This window comes from Mustela nivalis, assembly GCF_964662115.1.
Source record: "Mustela nivalis genome assembly, chromosome: 8".
NCBI classification, from domain to species: Eukaryota; Metazoa; Chordata; class Mammalia; order Carnivora; family Mustelidae; genus Mustela; species Mustela nivalis.
In genome coordinates, this window is record NC_139027.1 from 71418809 (window position 1) to 71433289 (window position 14481).

The following is a 14481-nucleotide window of genomic DNA, read 5'->3' on the forward strand; positions in this document are numbered from 1 at the left end:
GCATATTTACACAATGGGATATTATATAGTAATGAAAATTAATTAACTACGTCGACCTGTTTCATAATAAATGGGTGGTTCTTAAAAATGTCAAGTTAGAACAAAACAGAGGATCACAGGGGAAGGGAGGAAAAAATGAAACAAGATGAAATCAGAGAGGGAGACAAACTGTAAGACACTCTTAATCATAGGAAACAAACTGAAGTTTGCTGGAGGGGAAGGGGCTGCGAGGGATGGCATACCCAGGTGATGGACATCAAGGAGGGCACATAATGTAATGAGCACTGGGTATTATGTAAGACTGATGAATCACTGACTTCTACCTTTGAAACTAATAATACACTATACGTTAATTAATTGGATTTAAGTTTAAAAAATATTTAAAAATATCAAGAAAAAAATATCAAGTTAGGGTAAAATAACAAGTAAAGAAGACTCCTTAAAGACTGATGAGATTTGTATAAAATCAGAAAAAAGGCAAAATCATGCAACATATTACTTGGAGATTCATAGTTTGATGATAAAATTTTTAAAAATTTTAAATCACAAAATTCACTTTAGTGATCACTTCTGGGCTTAGGAACATCATAGGAAATTAGAAGGAGCAACTAAATAGAGGCAGTGGCATTGGTTATATCCTATTTCTTCCTGCCACAACTATTCAATTACTTTGCTTAGTAAGTTACATTTATTTTATTTAAAAATGTTATAAGTTGTGAACATGACATAATTTTAGAATCAAACTCTCCATTTTAAAAAGATTTGTCCTCATTATAGATGGTCTAATCTAAATACAATTGGAGTTCTACAGGTCTAAGTGAGGATTTGTGGGGAGGGGTATAGGTGGGAGTTTCTACTGGTAATGAGTTTGGGTTTTTGTTTTGTTTTGTTTTGTTTTGTGTTTAATCACTGGAGTTAATCAAGCATAGGGAAGTAAATCCCTTTAAATTGCTGTATTTTAGAGTGAACTAAAGCATTAGTTGACTGATTACATTAAATCCCTTCCACATCTGAAAGACTATTATTCTGTAGATCAACTGTTGAGTGAAATAATTTAACTATTCACCTTAGCCAAAATTGGAACCATAGAGAGTCCATATAAATACTGCCCTGATCTTCTAATACTGGAATTAGAATGAATCAGTTGCTCCCAGAGGAAAGTAGGGAATATTTTCATCCTAAAAGCAGCGTGCTTCTTCTGTTTCCCCCTTAAAGATAATTTAATCCTTTCATTGTAAGTCTTTACTCCTTGGTGAGGTAGGGGGAAGGAAGAGATGGAAAAATATATGTTTAGTATTTCCACCTAACTCAATTTTATGAAACTAATTACTTAAAGATAGTGCTGAAACTAATTTTAGCAAGTAATAAATTGTAGGTAGTATCTTAGAAAATATTCTGCCTTTTAATCTTTATAGATTCTAGAGTTGGAAGTAGAAGGCCACTTTCCGGAAAGTGTTACCAAATGTTGCCAGATCCCACACGATCAAGAAGATCGAGAATGCCAGTCAAAATGCCAGGACTGTCACCTAGAGGGGTCATTTAAAATTAACTTAAAAGCATAGATTTTCGAAAGAAAAATGGAATGAAAGCAATTCATTCATGCCAATGTCCCAAAGGCAAGGGAAATCTTCTGAGCCTGAACATGAGATAAGCCAGAAGGATCCACAACAGAGGGTGGAGTGTCCACAAAATCCACAGTGAAAATACCGCCTGTTCCTCAAATCACTCAGATAAGTTCATTATCTCTTTGGACATCCTCTCAGAGGTGCCCTCTCCCTGGGATATCTGCCCAGCACTCACTAGTCCACCCCTCCTATTTTTGGTTATTAATTATAGCAAGAAAGGAATCATGACTACTATCCAAAAGCTACAGTTTTATACCAAGTGGGCTGGAGGAAGATGTTGACCCCAAGACTGGAGACGAGTCTTTGCCCCTCACTGAGTGACACTCTTACTGATGTTTCACGTCGTAGGTCATGTCTTTTTTGGAGAAAGTCAATCATATCACTTTCTTGAAGAGAGACTAGTGATCAGCAGGGGACACTTCTACAGTATAATTAATGTAAACTATTCCAGACATGTATTAAGTTTCTATTTCCTCTTTCCCTTGGGTCAGCGTACAAGAAATCCAACAGAGAAGGATAAGGGAGTAGCTTATCTTGCCCTGGAAATCATTAATGACACACAGGAATTTTGCTCTTTGTCTGGAAGTGACGGGGAAAAAAAAAAAAAAAATCCATAGTGGGTCACATGACCCTGGCAGATCTCTTCTCATAAGGGCTGTGTGAAGCTTCTGAAATCTGTGGAGATTTTTCTCTGCAGATGCAGGAAGAAAGCAGGTGGATGGATGAATAAGTATGGCCTTGCTCCCGGTCGCTTTGCTGGCATTCCTGAGCTTAAGCTCGGGATGTCACCATCAGATCTGTCACTGCTCTCACAGGGTTTTCCTCTGCCAAGAGAGCAAGGTGACAGAGATTCCCTCCGACCTCCCCAGGAATGCCGTTGAACTGTGAGTATCTGAGGCAGCGGGAACAACAGTGGGGCTGGCATCTGTGTGTTGTATGCTATTACTATTTTCACGTTAGGCTGATAACTGTTGGGCTGAATTAATTCTGCCCTGACCAAGGGCTTGAGTAAAACAGACTCCCCCAGCCTAACACCCCTGCTTGCAGCTCTCCCAGGATCTTAGAAAGATTTTGACTCAGCAGCTGCCAGGGAAGAGCAGTGTGGAAAACTCAATCCAAAGGCAAAAAGAAGATATTTGAGTCTTTTCAACACATTTGCTCTTGGGTTCCAAATTGTCTTTGGTAGAACCAGAAAAGTAAAACTAAGAAAACCTAGAAACTTTGAAGACCTGGAATTAGAGGCAGAAAGACAGTCATGATTTAAGGGGCATATACAACGTGTCTCCTAAAGACACAGAATTTCAAGAAGGCACGAGTCACTGTCACTTTGGAGGCTCCAGAAGATAACTCCTGAACTGAGTTTCTGCTTTCTGGGGAAACAGAGTTGGAGGAGAGGGGAAGGGGTGTGAAGAAAGCGAGAGAGAAAGAAGGGGGGGTATTGATCTGGAAAAAATATTGCATCATCTTTCATACAGCTGGGAAAATGTGATTCACAACTTTAGAATGTCACTGAACTATTTTAATAGGAAGTCCATAGACTCTGAGAGTAGGACAAGATCTTAGACATCATTTTACTCTAGCTCTTCATTTTAGAAATGAGGATTCTGGGGTGCAGAGAGTCAAGAGGTTTGTCCAATCTCTTACGATGAGTCAAGGCACAGCCAAAATGAGAAATCAGGCCTTTTGACTTATAATCTACTGTTCTTTCCCCCAAACCCTATTCTGACTATCCAATTTCTACTTTCCCGGAGTACTAGTAGGTTGTTAGGCTCAGAAGTTGAAGATAAACTCAGTCCAAGGATGTTAAAGAGAAGCAACTATTCTAGAAGCCTGTTTCACTCTTGGTCCCATAAAGCTACAGATGACTCTTACTTGACTGCAAAGTACAGTCATCTATTCAGTTCACAATTACCAACACTACACTCAAACATGGAGGTGCATTTCAGGTTGTCACTCAGAGACAAATGGTCACACACTTGGTTAGTTATGCTTGCTACTTTTCCCCTGGTCATCTCGTGTCTTCAGTTCCTATGCAGAGGCTGCTGCACAGGCAGAGAAAATAACTAGTCAGCTCTGTGTTTTGGCTACACTGCTTCCAATGAGACAAATATTCCTGATTACGGGGAAGAATGTGCCTATGCAAAATTTGGTTTATTGGGTCATTACAAAAACAGGAGAAGGTCAACACACTTGAGCTCCTATAAGAAGTCACTTACTCCTAAGCAACTTTGAGTAACTGTTTAACCCTTTCCGAACCTCAAGTTCCTCACTTCTAAATGGTTTAACACAAGCAGTTTGGTTGGATTATTGCTAATACTAGAAAATATAACTCCCTCACAAACATACCCATTTCTACCTCTCTACTTCTTCCAATGTTTCTAGATGAGCCTAACAGTGCCAACCAACTGCTACAGCAGACGATCCCTAGCAAGGTTTAATTTTAGGATGATACTCGTGCATCCCAAACTCCCTTCTGCACTAGACCATCTACTTTCTGACATCTCTTTATCAGAAGAGAGATTTTTTTCATTCTGCATAGAAAACATGAAGAAGGAAAGAAAAGAAGGGAGGAAAGAAAAGAAGAAAATTTATTCCCAAACTCCAAACCTCAGGGAGTATGTGCATATAATATGGGAGGAGCAGGAGTATGGTTTTTGGAAAGTAATTCATACTAAGATGTAAATGACTAAAATACGTCTCTGTCCAAGAGCACTTTGCAACTGAGAAAGAAATTGTAGGAGCGCGTGTTTATCTCTTGACAAATGCTAGCTCTGGGTGAACTCCTCCCTTCGGTGTATATACTAGGGGACAAAGCTGCATAAAACTAAGGAAGGGAAGAAAGTATTTGCCTGTTATTGGCAAATAACCAACCAAGATAAACATTGCTTTAGTCATTAGATGTAGAAAAATTATTTGAGGATATTTTTGAGGTTAGTGTGTTCATCACTGTAGAGCAGATAAAATGCCAAGTGAACTAGAACTCAGATGTTGAGTTAGAATGCAAGAACAATAATTTTTATTTTTGTTTTTAAAAGGATTAGGTGGGGCTTATCTGAAACACCAGCAGAGGAAAGATGAAATGGCTTTTTCAACTATGTATCTCTAATTCACCTTGCAGTCTTCTGCATTTGGGTGTTGACTTAATGATGATCACATCAGGTGGAAGTGGGTGGAATAGCTGGGCTTCAATGAGTGCAACAGCTTAATCCATCACCAAATCACAGCTTCATAATCAGATTCACCCAGGGGAAAGCAACTGCTACCTCTTACCATATACAATTTATCCTATCATTCCATCTACCTTGCAGCACTCTCATTTTATATACATGCCAGCTATCACGAGAGGTTCCTAATTCCCAACCATCTGCCCATGTTAATATACGGCAAAGCAAGAGGAAAGCACCACCAACAGGCAGGTGCATTCCATTTACGGAAGGGCCTGTACCATTTGCCTGAAGCTCTACACAAAATACTTTATTAAAAGTTCACAACAGAACTGCAAGTTTGGTATTATTGCTCCATTTTTCACATGAGACAAACCAAAGAGCCCAAAAGTTTAATAACTTGGACGCTGTCAGCCCTGTGGCTCCTGGACGGCAGAGCTGGAATCCAAACTTGAACCTGTGTCTTCTGTGCTGTGTATAATGAAAGCCTCAGACTCCTTTCATTTGTTCCTCTTCAAACAAAGATGTACCTTAGAATTTGCCCAGAGGTCAGTAGTTTTTCGCTTAAGACCCAGTAATAAATACTTTAGGCTTTATGGGCCATAAGTCTCTGCTGTGACTACTCAATTGTCACAGTTGTAGGAAAGGTGCCAAGGACAAAATGCAACAAGCATGGCTGTTTTCCAGCAAAACCCTATTTTTGCCACTGAAATTTGAATTTTGTATTATGGTCACATGTCCCAAAATAGTCTTCTTTTGATTTTTTTTTTCATCATGTAAAAGGTGAGAAATAGTCTCAGCTCATGAGCCACAGAAAAACAGAGGGCAGGCCCACTTTGACCCACAGGTTATCAGGTACCCAATTCTGATTTAGATGGTAGCTAAAAGTGGCTAAGTCTTACTGGCTTAAGTGGGGTTGAGACAGCCTGAAACAACATGGCACCATGGAGAAAGTACTGATCTAGATGAGCTAGGGCAGGAATGGAGGGACTTGCAAGGCAATATTCACAGGGGGGCTTCTTACTGTTTTTGACAAGTCAGAGATAGTATAGGATAGTCTTTAGAATCCAAGAGACTGAAGTTTGAACCCAGGCTATGAGCTTCTTTGCTCTACCACATAGTCTCATGGCTGTGTAATGTAAACTGTAATGTGAGCCTTTCTCAAAGTGTTGCTGTGAGGACTACAAAGGACAATGGATCTTTAACACCTAGGGCAATGCCTCTCGGGTACTGGTGGTGGTGGTCACTGGTGGTGGTGGTCATCCTTGCTATCTGTTGCTATATCTGTTGAACACTAGGAAAAACAAACAAATGCCAAAGGGCCTTCATGATGACCAAATGAATCAATAGGTATGAGAATGTTTTCAACAACTGATACAGAGATCTTTGTAACTCTGAGACAGTTTATAATCTCTTACTTAAGAATGATCTCCTCCTTCTCCCAGTGGCCGAAGCACTTACTCTCTATGCACTTATTTTCTGAGTAAGAAAATGTGTTCAATTAGGCTTTCAATATTTGCCAAGAACTCAGGGAGGTTTCATTCTGACCACGGTCAAAGGAAATTTGATTTCTAACTTACCCTAGAAACTCAGTTTAAATTGGAGGCAGTCAGTCAGTCTAGAAAGGACACTTCAATCTTGCTTTATTCTTCCTGGAGTTAACAATTTCTAGGGAGAATGTGAGCACCCATTCAAAATCCAAAATTTTAGCTCTAAGTGACAGCATACGAACAGCCATCTTTTTCTTCAGCAGGTTCAGACGACCTCATTACTAAGAGGAGAAAAGGGTCCACTGGAGGTCCCTGTTGACTCAGGGAGATTGGTGTTGAGATTTCATTATAGGTTGCCTGTGTTGACCCCTCTCTTCCTATCAAGTTCTTGTATCTCATTGTGATCTCAAATGACTCACCTTTACTTTTAATTTTCTAATTATAGTTTTTTGTTTTAATTTCTCCCTTTGCCTTTTATTTCTTGTTTTGCTGCTTTGGTTTAGATCACTCACCTTATTCCAGAATCACAGATTACTGTTTAGCTAGGAGCTACTTTTGTCTTTCTTTAGTTCTGAGGGATGTATCAGTACTGTATGCCAAAAGGAAGACTTTTACTGTGCCAATAAAGTTCTGTGATCTTCAAAAGGGAAATGGAGCTTTAGATGTGTGCAAACAAGTTTAATTGTGCATTTTTCCCCTCTGAAAGCATATTCTGGGATTAATATCTGCAGAACACACTCTAAGAAAGGCTACTCCAAAGGCTGGTCTATCCAACCCCAGCCACCAGAATGAATCCTTTGTCAAGTCTGGAACTGCAGCCTGGACCTCCTACCTCCCAGTTCAGGGTTCAGTATCAGCTGGAGGCAAATCTTTGGCTGGGGTTTCAGGGCTTTGTGTCTGAGAAGCTGCTATTTAAGAATGTAGTGTGTTCTCATAAAGAAGATGGTTGTGAGGACTATAGCCATGTGTTACTTAGACTGAGGTGAAGAAAGGAAAAAGAAAACAATGGATTATAAGATGAGTAAAAACCACTCCTGACTTCTGGATTTGTTGGGTATCAATGGCTCACTTTCTTGATTGCCCATATCCAATCAGTTTTATAAACTCCCTTCCTACTGCTACTACCAATAATTCTTTTTTTTTTTAAGATTTATTTTATTTATTTGAGGACGAGAGTGTGGGCACATGCAAGTGGAGGAAGGGACAGAGGGAGAGGGAGGGAGAGAATCCCAGACAGACTCCCCTCTGAGTGTGGGGCCCAACAGGGGGCCTGATCTTACAACAAGATCATGACCTGAGCAGAAACCAAGAGTCAGAAGCTCAAATGACTGAGGCAACGAGGGACCCCCATTAGTAATTCTTTCTTTATTGCCAACATCTGTTTAGGCCCTGAACATCTAAAGCCAGGATTGTATAATTATGTCCTACTTTATCTCCCTTTAGTCAATTCTCTTCTTCTCTAAACCAGCCTGCACACTGTCATTGAATTTTTCTCCCTAAAATACAATTGCCACCAAGTTATGATTCCCCCATTCAAACTCACTCAGTGGCTCATTTTTCTGACTGCTTCTCACTCCTCTCCAACAGGAGCCATCTACTCTGTAAGACTGACGAAGACTCCCTCCTAAGCTCAGTTTGTGCATTTCTGCCTCCTTGTGTCTTCATGTTATGCCTCCTGTTTATACTATCCTGAGTTTCTTCTTTCTTGCCTCTTAAAATCCAACCTACTTATGATCACCTGGCTCAAAGGTTGCCTCCTTGATGAAGTCTTCCCTGACCACTTCATCTTTATTTAATCCGAAAGCTAGTACAATTCATTTTGCACTTCATCTTACTTTGTCCTTATTTTTTCATGTGTGTCCTATTTCCTCCACTGTAGTGAAAATTTCTTTTGTATTCTTTATTGTGCAATGTATGTTCTGGGCCCTCAATTACATGTAGAACAAATGATACAATAAATCAGGGGGAATTACATCTGTTTATTTGCTCCATTCCTTAGTACTAAGGAAAAGATTCCTATAAAAGATGATTATTGCTCTCCCTGTGGTGAGCTACTATAGGATTTGATAGCTTTCTTATTTTCCTTGCCTTTTTTATGTGCTTGTTTTAAGAAAATGCCTGTATGTCATTCTAGAATCAATTAATTTATTCAGAAAGATACAAAGATCAGGAACAAAGTCTAAGTTAAAAAGTTGAACATTCTGTATTCTAAGCACGTCATTCAATTCTCCTGACATAAGTAATAATACTTGCTTCTCTATACCTAACAAGAATATTGAAAAGACAAATGACATTGCCTAAACAAAATCACTTTAAGTCAGGCAGAAATGTTCAAAGAAATATAATTTTTGCCAATTAAGGTCAGATCCCAGACCCTGAATGTGAGGTTTCCTGTGTTCTCCAGATGTGCTTTGATTACTGTAGTTCTATCTGGATATCAAAACCAAACACCCCACTGTGAAGATTACCCCTGGTGCCCATATCCTGAGACTCCTACTGTCTTGTTTAGATATTTCTTTGAAGGAAAAAAACAGCACAGTTTTTATGTTAATGCATACATAATCCTTTCTCTCAAAACAAAATCTTGCACCTACTTCAGTGAGAAATGGTATATGTATGCCCAACATTTGGAATTTAATTGGGCTGGGGGTAGGGGACGTTTATATTCCCCGTGGAGGAATCAGGAAAATGACCAAAGGGGGAGCTATATAATGCGGTATCTTCAAAGGGGAAAAGTAGAAATTATATCACAGGGAAAGAATCCTTTAAAATACAAGATGAACTCTATCCTGAGAATTGGCTGAGAGCTATAATTTACAGAGTCATTATCAGCAATTGAAGAGTAGGGGCTTGAGACAGCAAAATTCCGCTAGCTTGGTGATGATAAAATCCCTTGTTTACCCTAAAGATGAGAGTTTTCCTTCCCCACCCAAGTCCTCTACCAAAGAAGCCTCGGCTTCAGAAGCAAGATATGCTGGCAGTAAATGGGAAATTCATTTAACTTTTGATTATCCTTCCCCAAAGCCACTAATTGGGTTATCTAGTCACTATGGTTGACTGGACTATACTTTTATTTTAAGCTTTTAGATTTAGACTCTCCATTTTAGCTTTATTTAGACTTGACTCTAGCTTATATACCCCACAAGGTCAGCTAGGAAAGAGAGTAATTATTTTTAATTGCTTAGAATCTGATTATAATGAGATCTGGATGTCTGTTATTAATCTGACCTCCCCCTGAAATATCTCAGAGCATGTTTTGTGTGTTCGACCTGAACATGCCATTACCTTGTTCTGTCATACGGAATAGGCCGACTGATCTGAAAAACTCCAAGTAATGTGCAAAAAAAAAAAAAAAAGGAATAAAGTAACCAAACCCTTGCCATAGCCTTGAACTCAATGATATTTTTAGTCTTAGGAATAGCTTGAACCCACAATTTCATCCCTTCTCCCAGACCCTTTCAGCAAGAGCTAACACTGAGTCATCACAGAATGCTATGTCAGAAATAGTGGAAAATAAACAGTATTAGACAATGTTGGTATCCCACTAATGCAAAAGTTGATGAATACCTCTAAAATAAAGGAACATATACATTTAAGTGACAGAGAGATCAATTAATAGAGGAAATCAGAAAGAAAATTTGTCAGTACATTGGTGGAAACTTGAAGTAAAGTTAATGCCAAAATTTCACTCAATTCTAAAGTGCTTCGATGTGACAAACATCTTCAGGCACCAAACCTCCCAAAGCCAATAAGCTTTTTCTAGGTCTCAGAGTCCAGCAGATATATACTCCTCAATCCTGTGATTTCAGTTGGGGGATTTAGGGGGGTGGGAGTTGAGCAGGGTTCTTTTAGGCTCAATAGACAGTTTTGTTTTGAAATCCAACACGGGAAACCTCATACAGATACTCCTCTCTCTCATTATTTTCAATTTGGCAAGGGGTTTTAAACAAAGATCTGTGGGAGATCCCATCTCCAGCAATGACTGGAACTCAGTAAATGAGGGCTGACTGGAGGACCCCGAACATTTCATCCACAGTCCTCCAGGAATAAGAAGGCCATGAAAAAGAGAGGTCCCTCATGAGGAAAAGCCAAAGCCTGGAGCGCTAGATTCTTCAGGAGTGACCCAGTTTAAAATATTCTGTCCCTTCTGATAAAGTCTACTAAATTTGGGTTCGCATGATGGATCACATCCCTGGAAGACAGGCTTCCCTCTACGGGTATGTTTCTTACCATCTCACAATAACAGCTTCTGAACTGGTTTCTGTGCCTTCCATAGGTTGCCCTCCAGCTCCTTGTTCTGAGCTCCTGCTCTCATTTAATTCCCCTGTGGGCTCCAATACACAGAGTTAGGACAAAAGCCCCAAGTCCTACATTGGACACTAAGGTCTTCCATACTTTGGCCCCAGATTAACTCTCCTGTCCTCTCTCTCATCTTCCATTCCCCTAAATCTTTGCTTCATGCACTACTTTGTGTTCCCAGAGAGATCTTCTATTCTCCAACCTCAAGTATGTTACTTCAGTATTATTCAGTTTTTGAGACCAAAGTAAAGATGCTCATTTTTTCAGTAAGCTTTCCTTCAATGGAAAATATTTGGTTATCTTTGTACGAGGCACTGTGCTAAGCTGTCAGGAAAAAAGGGATCAACAGGAGAGGTATGGTGCCTGATCTCATGGAGTTGTTTTAAGAGAAGAACATCCCAGAAATAATAACAATACTGTTTTTCCTCACTTTTACTCACAAAAATAAAAATCCCTGCTGAGAATCCAGTGTAGTCAATGTCAAATGCAATCATTTCACAACTAACTGCAAGTTGCAATCTGAAATCATAGATTGTGTGAACTGGAAGGAACAGATGCCTAGTAAAAGCCAGTAAGAAGATGCTTGTGTGCTTCATACCAGAGGCAAGTGAGTGAGAAGCAGGGCGTCTGTCTGTGCCATCTAAATTGACTCTTCTGACCACCAAGGGTTGGTTTCAGGAGTCAGGCAGGGCCTCTTCCACAACAGTCTAATCCTTAAAAGGTCAGAAAATCTTTGATTTTTCAAGGACAAAACGGACCTCAAATAAAAGAGAATGACAAATGAAGACCAGCAAATTTATGGTAAAGTTGAGCAGACTGATGTTCAGATATTTAAGTGTGACTAGAAGCTTTCAAGTTGTGCAAATACAAGAGACCGGGTCCTTTGAATTGAGATAGAAAAGAATAATACAGAAGGTAGAAAACAGCGCCAAAAGGGAAAACTTAGTCTGCACTGTTGTCTTTGCCAACTTTATAATTTTCCCCGACACGGCTGTGTTCATGAATACTATTATGTGGTTACCAGGAGAGAGGAGGTTAAAAGACTACATCAATCAACAGACTGTGTATGCCGGCTCTCCCCCAAAGACGCTGAGTGTCGTCTCTGAAATCCAGTAATCATGTAGACTTAGGCTCAACAAAACCCAGATGTCTCTTCTGAAAATGACACAAGTTTAAATTTTCAACTTTAGCTAAAAGGGAACGCTAAGAAGGAATTTTTCAGTGCTCCTGAACTTATAAGCAATTTCCTTTTTGTGTAAATTTTAAACTGTTTTGCATGTCTATGCTAACTTTAGAATTGAAAAACACATTGAATGAAAAAGAAGGATCACACCAACATCAGGTAACACCTGAGCAAGTATCAAGAGCCAGTCCAAAACCTTGTCACCGCTATACACCCACAAAGTCTAATCTCTCTTCAAGGCAGAAACGAAAGAAGCCTTCACTTAATTGGTGTTTGTTTTGTGAGCAAACTGTGTAGAATTTCTGTAAGTAAATATATTGGGGGTGGGGGAGAGACTGGGAAAACGCAGCAAGAAACACCCTTTTAATTTAGAAAACAAACTGAAAAGGCAATGAAAGCAAATATGACAATATGGTGAAGAGCAAAGAGGTCAGCTGAAATTCTACATAAAGTAGCAAAACTGCTTATCGGGACCCTGATTGTGAAAATCTGTTGAGCTCCTTCAGTAAGAACATATAGTCTTGGAATGGCATCTCATTCCTCCAAACAAATACTAGAGACAAGAGAAAAAAGAACGAACAGTTATGATAGGCAGATAAGAAAACTACAAAATAGCTCTGGAGAAAATTACAAAGTAGCTCTGGAAGCAGAGCTCTCTGGTGAGATTGGGGTGGGGGAGAGGGAGCAAAAACAGCAAAGGAAGCGGAAAAGAACAACGGAAGGAAGGAGGGAAAGCGTAGGAAGGTGGGGAGGATAAAAGGGGGAGAAGGATGAAGGGAGGGAGGAAGGAAGAAAGGGAAAGAAACAAACAAATGGCTGCCCTATGAAGTTGGGAAACTGCTGAGTCCGTATGTAAATCTTGCCTCTTGGATTGGTCAAATTCCCTGGTAAGATTTTCCCAAGCTTCTACCCAAAGGGTGAAGCCCTATGCCAGCATTCTGGTAGCTGAGGAAAAAGGCTAGGGCCTCAGCCGTCATCAGTATTACCTGGTGTCCTCCAGTCCAGAAACTATCTGCCCTACTCTCTTTAAAGAATACCCCTTTGTTGTTTTGCTCAGGTGGAAGGAAGCACTTGCCTGACTGCTGCCAGTGGAAAGCCTGGCTGCCTCTTCATCTCTCTACCAGTCCTCTCTATTGTAGCCACTCGACCCTGTTTCCTCCCTACTCCCACTTCCAGGGACGCTAATGCCTCCAATTCCTGCGTGTTTTAGGGACATGCAGGGTGAATCACATCTGTTTAGGATTCCATTTCCTAGAGTCTGCCAAGTCAGTACTTCTCAAACTTTAATGTGGAAGCAAATCAGAAAGATGTAGTGGGAAAATTCAGATCCTGGTTCAGTAAGTCTGGGGTGGGTCCTGAAGGTCTACATTTCTTACCAGCTCCCAGGAAGCTTTGCGGCTTTATAAAAACCCTTTAAAAAACAATGGCTATCTTCTCAGTGGGATTTCCAGAGGAAACAGATAGTTATTTAGTTATTTGTTTACTATGTCATCTTTTCTCAGGAATCTCCACATGTTATTCAACCCACTGAATCGGGTTCTTTTCCCATAGGAACCACTGAAAATTTCCTTGCTATAGGTACCAGTAAACTTCTCTTTATTTTTTGTATGTTTTATACTGTGGTTATATCTTTTTTCAAATAAAAAAATAAATATTTGAGTATAAGAGGAATGTCACGCAATTCAGGTGCCAGAAGTAATCAATGGTCACTCCCCTAGCCACGTGTCACATGCCTCTCAGGAACACTCCACACATGTGAGCCTCCTCTTGCTTGAAACAGTTTTCTCTTTGAACTTCCAGCTTCTGTAACACCACACTAGCCTCTTCTTACATCTCATGCCAGACCTGGATCAGTGCTGAGTTCTTCACTGCTACCCCGTCTTTCAATGTTGAAGTTCCCCAGACCTCATCTGGAAACTCTTCTCTCGTTCACCTGTACTCTCTGCAGGTATATATCATCCAGTCCATGGTTTTAAATATCATGTCACCTACTATATATATGCTGTTCCTGACCTCTTCATTTACCAGCTGAAACCTTGACATCTCCACTTGGATCTCTTACTGGCATTTCAAAACCAAACAAGTAGAAAATAGTACAATTAATCACCCTTCCCTAAACTGCTCAGAATCTCTCTGGCAAGCTTCATCATCTACAGAAGTGCACATATCACCAACCCCCCCACACATACACACCCAAATCCAGTCTGACAGCAAGTGCTTGGATCTGACCCATAAAATACACCACAAATGTCTCTACTTCTGATCTTCCCTACTACCACTCTAGCTCAAACCATCATTGTCTCTTGCCTGAACTATTAGAATAATCTCAACCTCTTCTACCTCCTGGTTCCCCTTGAAGCTACAATCCAGCCTCACACAGCAGCTAGATAAAGTTTTAAAGAGAATGACATACAATTACTTAGAATTGTACTTGGAATAAAATTTATTCAGCCTGTGTTTTATGTTATCTCCTATAACAGGCACTGTTCTAGGTGTGAGAGATCCAATATTGAGTAAAACAAACAAAACCCCTTCTTTGTTGGAGCTTCTGTGCTTTGCCATGGCTACAAGACACTCCATGATCTGACCTCTACCTGTCTTTCCACAGGCATAGTGCATATCGTGCCACCTGCCTATCTTCACTAATCTTAACCACCCTGGGCGCCATTCTACTCTTCCAATACACCAAGCTCTTTCCCACCTGAAGTTTTGTTGGTGTG

The 14481-nt window shown here is 40.1% G+C and overlaps 1 protein-coding gene across 2 annotated transcripts in view; it reads left to right on the forward strand.

Moving 5' to 3' along the window:
• Nucleotides 1-2299: 2299 nt before the first annotated feature.
• FSHR (follicle stimulating hormone receptor) overlaps nucleotides 2300-14481 on the forward strand; it is a 160183-nt gene continuing 148001 nt past the window's right edge. For both annotated transcript variants that reach the window (XM_082744333.1, XM_082744334.1), the window contains exon 1: nucleotides 2300-2509. In XM_082744333.1, coding sequence (XP_082600459.1) covers nucleotides 2358-2509 — 152 coding nt within the window. In that variant the 5' untranslated portion in view covers nucleotides 2300-2357. The remainder of the gene's footprint in view (nucleotides 2510-14481) is intronic.